The 8,063-nt window shown below is 58.5% G+C and overlaps 2 protein-coding genes across 2 annotated transcripts in view; both read left to right on the top strand.

Annotated features, from left to right (window-relative positions):
* Positions 1-3,744, top strand: part of SLC25A34 (solute carrier family 25, member 34) — a 6,037-nt gene extending 2,293 nt beyond the window's left edge. Inside the window, exons 2-5 of the mRNA XM_011993974.1 lie at positions 276-341; positions 440-592; positions 941-1,075; positions 1,577-3,744. Of these exons, the coding sequence (XP_011849364.1) occupies positions 276-341; positions 440-592; positions 941-1,075; positions 1,577-1,759 (537 nt within the window). The 3' untranslated portion in view covers positions 1,760-3,744. The remainder of the gene's footprint in view (positions 1-275; positions 342-439; positions 593-940; positions 1,076-1,576) is intronic.
* Positions 3,745-4,784: 1,040 nt separating this feature from the next.
* The window catches only part of TMEM82 (transmembrane protein 82), a 14,381-nt gene continuing 11,102 nt past the window's right edge, over positions 4,785-8,063 (top strand). The window contains exons 1-4 of the mRNA XM_011993984.1: positions 4,785-4,920; positions 5,119-5,191; positions 5,304-5,478; positions 6,449-6,869. Coding sequence (XP_011849374.1) covers positions 4,833-4,920; positions 5,119-5,191; positions 5,304-5,478; positions 6,449-6,869 — 757 coding nt within the window. The 5' untranslated portion in view covers positions 4,785-4,832. The remainder of the gene's footprint in view (positions 4,921-5,118; positions 5,192-5,303; positions 5,479-6,448; positions 6,870-8,063) is intronic.

Below are 8,063 nucleotides of genomic sequence, written 5' to 3'. Positions count from 1 at the left end.
TCTCACTTAATCCGCAGAACAGCTTTCCAACCGTGACAGAATTGAAGTCCAGAGAAGGTTAAGTAACTTGCTCCAAGTCACACTGAGATGCAAAACCCAGGCCGATCCCAGAGCTGCACCTCAACCCTATTTCACATGACCCCTAAGCCTCAGGCTAGGGACCACAGAGCTCTGAGTTTCAGGGGCACGGGGGCGGGGGCGCCCTCAACACACACAGCTCATCCTGGCTCTCCCAGGCTCCATCCCCACACCCCATGTCCCCTCTGCTCCTACAGATCAAAACACAGCTGCAAGCCCAGACAGTGGCCGCGATGGCTGTGGGACACCAGCACAATCACCAGGTGAGGCCTGCCACTCTCAGAGCTCCCTGGGGGCACGGATTGGGCATGCTCCCAGCCTGGGCACGGGTGGCCAGTGACCCCGTGTCCTCTCCCCACAGACTGTCCTGGGTGCCTTGGAGACCATCTGGCGGCAGCAAGGGCTGCTGGGGCTGTGGCAGGGCGTTGGTGGGGCTGTGCCCCGAGTCATGGTGGGCTCAGCTGCCCAGCTGGCCACCTTCACCTCTGCCAAGGCCTGGGTGCAGAAGCAACAGGTGAGGAGCTGGGGACACCTGTGCCTACCCACAGAGACACACGGGACTGAGGGGGACCACCTGCCTCCTTCCACACGGGGAAGACCAGGGGGTGGCAACAGATGGGGCCCTGCCTCTGCCCTCAGAGTCGTGACTCTGACCCTTGGTACCAGCAGGAGTGGGGGGTTAGCAGTGAACCCCAAAGCTGAGAAGGAGCTCAGGGTGGCAGGGCTGGGGGGTGGCTGGAGGGGCCCCATCTGCTCCCCTTTCTGCAGCCCTTTTAGCCCCTGTGTGGTAGGAGGCCGGGAGGGCACCACGTGGGTGGGTAGAGGGCAGATGCAGGGGTCCCCACCTATGCCATCCCCACAGTGGCTCCCGGAGGACAGCTGGCTGGTGGCCCTGGCGGGAGGCATGATTAGCAGCATAGCCGTGGTTGTCGCCATGACCCCCTTCGATGTGGTCAGCACACGGCTATACAATCAGCCGGTGGACAGAGCTGGCAGGGTGAGCAGGAGTGGGTCTAGGGGAGGATGTGGGGAGCTGGGAGCACCCCCCCAACCCACACACACACACACTCTCACACACACACACTCACACACTCTCACACATGCACAGCCAGAGACATGCACACACAGGCCATGCCTGCAAACACATTAACTGGGCTTGTTTGCTGAGCTCCCATGTCCCAAGCACAGGCTAAGCACTTTCACATCTGGATTTTATTCCATCCTTAAAATCACATTCATCTTCCTGAGGAGGAAACTGAGGCTCAGACAGATCAAGTGACTTGCACGAGTTCCCCCAGCTGGTAAGTGGGGGAGCCAGAACTGGAATCCAGGCCTGATCCTACAGCCTTCTCATGGCACCGCAGCCTCACACATGTGCCCAATACAGACGTGCTGTCCACAGGGTGTGTGGGGGTGAAACTGACCCATGTGCCGAGATGTGGTGCCAGCCAGGGCCTCACGGCCCCTGTAGTAACACTCACCCCACGTGTTTCCCCAGGGCCAGCTCTATGGGGGCCTCACCGACTGCATGGTGAAGATCTGGCGGCAAGAGGGACCCCTGGCGCTCTACAAGGGCCTGGGCCCCGCCTACCTGCGCCTGGGTCCCCATACTATCCTCAGCATGCTCTTCTGGGACGAGCTTCGGAAACTGGCTAGGCGGGCCCAGCACCAGGGCACCTAGACGGCGGCCCTCACTCCCACATCCTGACATGGCTCGGCACTTGGCCGGAAGTGAGGGCCTGCTCCAGCACAACTGGCTGTCCCAGGGCGGGCATGGGCCCGGGCCTTGCCAGAGGCCCCAGGAGAGTGTGAACAGCTCTGGTCCACCCAGCCCCTTGGCCCACCCAGGGCCAGAGCGTCCACTCCAAGTTACCACCCATTCTATCTTCCAGACAGTTCTCTTCCTTCTCTGTACAGTGTACTGGGTCACCGCATCCCAGAGCCTTACTCAGTTATAGCAACTGCTGCAGGCATGCACACGGCATAGGCCCAGTAACTTACACACATCGGCTCACTTAGGCCTCAGACAGCAGCGCGAGGCCGGCACTTTTACCTCTTTTACCATCAGAAAGCCAAGGCTGAGAGTGGTGATGTGGCTTTGACCACAGCTACACAATTTTGAAGTGGTAGAGCCAAGACTGGAGCTTAGCCCTGCTCACCCCAGACCTATGCGCTTGACAAGTGTGTGACTCTGACAGACCTATGGGTCCGGACTGCTCGTAGGGGTCGCTGTGCCATGGCAAGAGCTGGGGTGCACCAGGAGGCTGTGGCATCGTCACCTGCCTTATTTGCCGGGGCATCTGTAGCAAAGAACCACATACGGGGCAACTTAGAGAATAGGAATGTATTTTCTCACGGTTCTGGAAGCTGGATGCTGGAGACCAAGCTGTCAGCAGGCTGGTTTCTTCGGAGGCTTCTGTCCGTGGCTTGCAGATGCCGCCTTCTCCCTGTGTCTGCACATGGTGGTCCCTTGATGTGCGTCTGGGTCCTGATCTCCTCCTCTTATAAGGACACAAATCATGTTGGCAGGGCCCACCCTCATGACCCCACTTTAATTTTTTTTTTTTTTTGAGATGAAGTCTCGCTCTGTCACCCAAGCTGGAGTGCAGAGGCATGATCTCAGTTCACTGCAACCTTGGCCTCCCAGGTTCAAGCAATTCTCCTGCCTCAGCCTCCCGAGTAGCTGGGACTACAGGTGCCTGCCACCACTCCCGGCTCCTTTTTTGTATCTTTAGTAGAGACGGGGTTTCGCCATGTTGGCCAGACTGGTCTCGAACTCCTGACCTCAAGTGATCCACTGGCCTCAGCCTCCCAAAGTGCTGGGATTACAGGCGTGAGCCACCTCATTTGGCCCAATTTTAACTTAATTATCTCTGTCAAGAGCCTATCTCCATATGCAGTCACATCCTGAGCTACTAGGGGGTAGGACTTCAACATGCACATTTGCAGGGGCCGCAGTTCAGCCACCATCATCTCTCTTTTTTTTTTTTTTTTTTGAGATGGAATCTCGCTCTGTTGCTCAGGCTGGAGTGCAGTGGTGCAATCTCGGCTCACCACAACCTCCACCTCCCAGGTTCAAGTGATTCTCCTGCCTCAGCCTCCCGAGTTGCTGGGACTACAGGCGTGCACCACCATGCCCAGCTAATTTTGCATTTTTAGTAGAGATGGGCTTTCACTGTGTTGGCCAGGTGCCTCTTGAACTCTTGACCTTGCTGCTCACCTCAGCCTCCCAAAGTGCTGGGATTACAGGTGTGAGCCACCAAGCCCGGCCTCAGCCAACATCATCTAAGGGCTCTCACGGAAGGCCTCCCAGCAGCCCGCACTGTGGGCATTTGCACATATCCTGACAAGCCTGAAAGGAACTCCGAGTGCCCATTGTTCAGATGAGGGTACTGAGGCCCGGGAAAGGGAAGCAATGTGGCAGGGCCAGCAGCAGACCCTGGGCCCTTTCTCTAGACTGAGCACCACTCCCCATGGGTGTGCTCTCAACGCCGCACCAACCTTCGCACTGCAGAGATGGACACCAACTCCCTGGCAGGGGCAGCACTGCTGCCAAGCAGCCCCACCTGCCCTCCCAGCCACACCCCAAGTCTGTAAGGGTTGTTCCCAGGAACACCTGCTACTGCACACTCCAAACCAATAAAGTTTTATATTTTGTTTACTTCAGCGAACCCCCTCTGTGGCCAGTCTCAGTCTCCCCCATCCCTGACCCCCACCTTCTGCTCCCTCTGCCCTTTCTGTTTGTGAAAGCAGGATGGGAGCCGTATCCACCTGTTCAGCCCCGCCCTGCTGGACCCAGGTGAGGCCCGCCACCTAGTGGACCAGGGAGGAGCATCAAGAAGTGCGGCTCCGGTCTGTGGGAGGAGAAGGCTCAGGTGGGCTCGGGCTGCGGGAGATTCCACACCGGGTCAGAGCCTGACGGAAGGCTTTGGGAAGCTGGAACCAGACCTTACAAAAAGCAGGCAGAGCTGACCTCTGGCTGTGGGGGAAGACAGCCCCAGACCTCAGGCTGAGAGGGCACCGCTGATCTCTAGCTATGGGGGGATAAAGTCCCTACTCTCAGACCCTGGGCTGAAGGAGCAGAGCCCACACTTCAGGCTGTGAGAGGAAGGACCCACACTCAAGGCTGGGCAAGACAGATGGAGCCCGGGGCTTCGAAGGGGCATTGGGTGGTCCAAGCCCTCAAGGAAGATTTCTTTCTTTCTTTTGAGACAGAGTCTTGCTCTGTTGCCCAGGCTGGAGTGCAATGGCGTGATCTCGGCTCACTGCAACCTCCACCTCCTGGGTTCAAGCCATTCTCCTGCCTCAGCCTCCAGAGTAGCTGGGATTACAGGTGCCTGCCACCATGCCTGGCTAATTTTTTGTATTTTTAGTAGAGATGGGTTCACCATATTGGTTAGGCTGGTCTCGAACTCCCAACCTCGTGATCCACCTGCCTCGGGCTCCCAAAGTGCTGGGATTGCACGTGTGAGCCCCTGCGCCTGGCCTCCCTCAAGGAAGATTTCAAGTAAAGTGGATGCCAGACTTTTAGCAGGGACAGAGACCACAGACGAGCCCAGAGACACCTGTCCCTTGGAGCTGGGACCTTGCCCTTCTGGGCCTCAAAGGGTTAACACCCTGGCTCTCCTCCCTTCCCCTCCCCTCCCCTCCCCTGGGCCTTTGACCCCTCCCAGCCTCTCTCCTTCCCTCCACTGACACCTTTGCCCAGTGACGTCAGTCTGTCCCTGCGCAGACCTGGCCGTTCCAGGGCTGCCATGTTCTCCCTGCCATCCCTCCCCTCCTGGCTCCCCGGCCTCCCCTCCCTCGAGTGGGGTTCTAGCCTCCTCCACTCCCTCCTGCAAGGTGAGCACCTCGCCCCATTCCTGCCTTGGCCCCGCCCCCTTCCAGCTCTTTGCAGTGCAGGGTGGACCCCACCCACCTGGTCTCCCGCCACCCCTGACCCTTGGCCGCCCCCTCCTCTGACCCTACGAACCAAGCCTGCCCCCCTAACACCCCTGCATGCTGCCTCGCTGCCTTGCTGCCTCCCTCCTGCCCCCTCAGGCCTGATCGGGGCCCTTGGAGTCTTGGTCCTGAACAGCCTCCTGAAAGTTTACTTCTTCGTGGGCTGTGCCAAGTGAGTTCCCACCTCATCCCCACAGGGAATGTGGCTGGGGGTACGGGGACCCCCACCAGGGGTCGAGGGTGGCAGTTCTGCACCCCTGCCCACACCCATTCTGTCCCCACAGTGACCCGCAGCGGTGGCCCGAAAAGGAGCGGCTTCGGGCCCAGTGGGCCTCGCTGGAAACAGTGCACCTGGCAGGGCTGGCCCTGTTTCTGACGGTCGTGGGGTCCCGGGTGGCTGCCCTCGTGGTGCTCGAGTTCTCCCTCCGGGCCGTGTCCACGCTGCTGTCACTGGACAAGGTGAGGCCTCTGGGAAGGCAGTGGGTGGATCACTCCCCAGCCCAGAGCCCGGACTCACCACCGGAACGTGGGCGGCAGAGCCCGGACTCACCACCAGAACGTGGGCAGCAGAGCCCAGGTCCAGCATCCCAGCCTGTTCGCTGTATTTTCTGTAAGACTGGGAACAGAGGCTGCAGGTTGCGTCCTCGGGTTTGGCTGCTGAAGCAGCAACACTCACAGGGGATACAGTCCCAGTCCCAAGAAGACAAGAGTGACAGCTCCTGTAGATCCGGCTCCCCGAATGCCAGGCCCTGCACCAAGTGCGCCGTGTGCATCATGTAATCCTCACAGCCACAGGAGTAAAGGTTTGCTCTGATTCCCCATTTCACAGATGGGGAAACTAAGGCTCAGAGAGTATGTGGCTTGTTTATGGTCAACAGGTAGAGTCAGGCTTTGGACCCAGGTCTCTGAACCACCACCCTTCAGCTAACAGATGGGCCCCAAGTACTAAGACGTGATTGGAGGCTGGGCGCGGTGGCTCACGCCTGTGATCCCAGCACTTTGGGAGGCTGAGGCGGTCAGATCACCTGAGGTTAGGATTTCAAGACAAGCCTGGCCAACATGGAGAAACCCTATCAAAACAAAAACAAAAACAAACAGATTAGCTGGGCGCGGGGGCACATGCCTGTAATCCCAGCTACTTGGGAGGCTGAGGCAGGAGAATCACTTGAACTCAGGAGGCGGAGGTTTCAGTGAGCAGAGATTGAGCTACTGCACTCCAGCCTGGGTGACAGAGCAAGACTGTCTCAAAAAAAAAAAACACGATAGAAATTAAGGTGAGAGAGATGATCCCCTAGGGCTTCATCTGACGCCGATGTGGCCCCTTCAGGAACCATCCCCAAGGTCCCTTCAGGCTCCGGCCTCCTGTGGCGGGCAGCAGCTGTAGTGAGGCAGCCCCCACATCTTGGCCCCTCTTCTGCGCTCCCCACAGGGCTCCCGGGGTGCTGCCGAGAGGCTGCAGCTTTACCTGCTTTGCCAGTACTCGCTGGGCTGCGGGCTGACCTGTGGCCTGAGCTTCCTGCAGGAGGGCGCCCCTCACCGCACGCTGAACCTGCTGCTGAGCCTTGGGCTGGCCACACTGCTGGGTCTGGGTGCCCGGCGCCTCCGCCGCCACGTCTGCTGCCTCTACGAGCTGCACAGCAGCCAGCACTACTGTGGGGTGTGCCTGGGCCTGCTGGCCGGTGCACACGGCCTCCCCCAGCTGCTGGGTCGCGCCCTGGCTGTGGCCTTTGCCGTGGGTGACCTGGCAGCTGTGGCCCTCATCAACCAGGACTTCCTGACCACCTCAGAGGCCGTGAGGTTCTGGACGCCGCTCACCATCTGCTACACGCTGCTGGTCATCTACATGCAAGGTGAGCCCTGCGGGGCCCGTCCATTCCATCCACGCACATTCCTCTGTCTGGGCCAGGCTCCGGGGAGGCCGACAGCTGTCAGTCCTCACTCTTGCCATCCTAGAGAGCCTGGTCAGGACAGAGGCTGTGTGGCAGGGAGAGCGCAGAGAAGCAGCATGCTGTGGGCACCCTGAGGGGGTAGCCTTTAGATTGGGCCTTGAAGGATGAGCGGAGATCCCTAAGAGAAGTGAGGCAGGGAAGGGAATCTTGGACAGAGAGAACCGCATGTGTCAATGCCCAGAGGGGAGAGAGGGCATGGCAGCACCAAACAAGCCACAGGAGTCAGTGTGGCTGTCACCCCAAGGGTACAGGGAAGGGGTGAGGCTGGCCAGGTTCGAAGGGGCCCGTTGGAGAGCCCTCATCAGCCAGGCAGGGAAGCCTGACGAGAGGCCGCTGTACAAATTTGTTTGTGTTTTTGTTTTGTTTTGCTTTTCTGTTTTTTTGAGACAGGGTCTTGCTTGGTGGCCCAGAGCGTGCCATTGTGCTCCAGCCTGGGCAACAAGAGCGTAACTCCCACCTCGGCCTCCCAAATTGTGGGGATTACAGACACACACCTCTGTGCCAGGCTAATTTTATTTTTTGTAGAGAAGGGGTCAGCCAGGCACAGACGCCTGTAATCTCTGCACTTTGGGAGGCTGAGACGGGCAAATCACTTGAGGTCAGGAGTTCAAGACCAGCCTACCAACATGGTAAAACTCTGCCTGTACTAAAAATACAAAATTAGCCCAGTGTGGTGGTCTGTGCCTGTAATCCAGCTACTAGGGAGGCTGAGGCACAAGAATCGCTTGAACCCAGGAGGTGGAGGTTGCAGTGAGCCAGGATCAAACCACTGCACTCCAGCCTGGGTGACAGAGAGAGATTCTGTCTCGAAAGAAAGAAAAAAAAGAAAGAAAGAAAGAGAGAAAGGAAAGAAAGGAAAGAAAGAAAGGGTCTTGGCCGGGCGTGGTGACTCATGCCTGTAATCGCAGCACTTTGGGAGGCCGAGGCAGGTGGATCACCTGAGGTCAGGAGTTCGAGACCAGCTTGGCCAATGTGGTGAAACCCCGTCTCTACTAAAAATATAAAAATTAGCCAGGTGTGGTGGCAGGTGCCTGTAATCCCAGCTACTTGGGAGGCTGAGGCAGAATTGCTTGAACCAGGGAGGTGGAGGTTGCA

The sequence above is a fragment of the Mandrillus leucophaeus genome, unplaced genomic scaffold, assembly GCF_000951045.1.
Source record: "Mandrillus leucophaeus isolate KB7577 unplaced genomic scaffold, Mleu.le_1.0 Scaffold439, whole genome shotgun sequence".
Taxonomy (NCBI): Eukaryota; Metazoa; Chordata; class Mammalia; order Primates; family Cercopithecidae; genus Mandrillus; species Mandrillus leucophaeus.
Note: the sequence above shows the minus strand (reverse complement) of the source record. Positions and strands in the feature narration are given on the sequence as shown.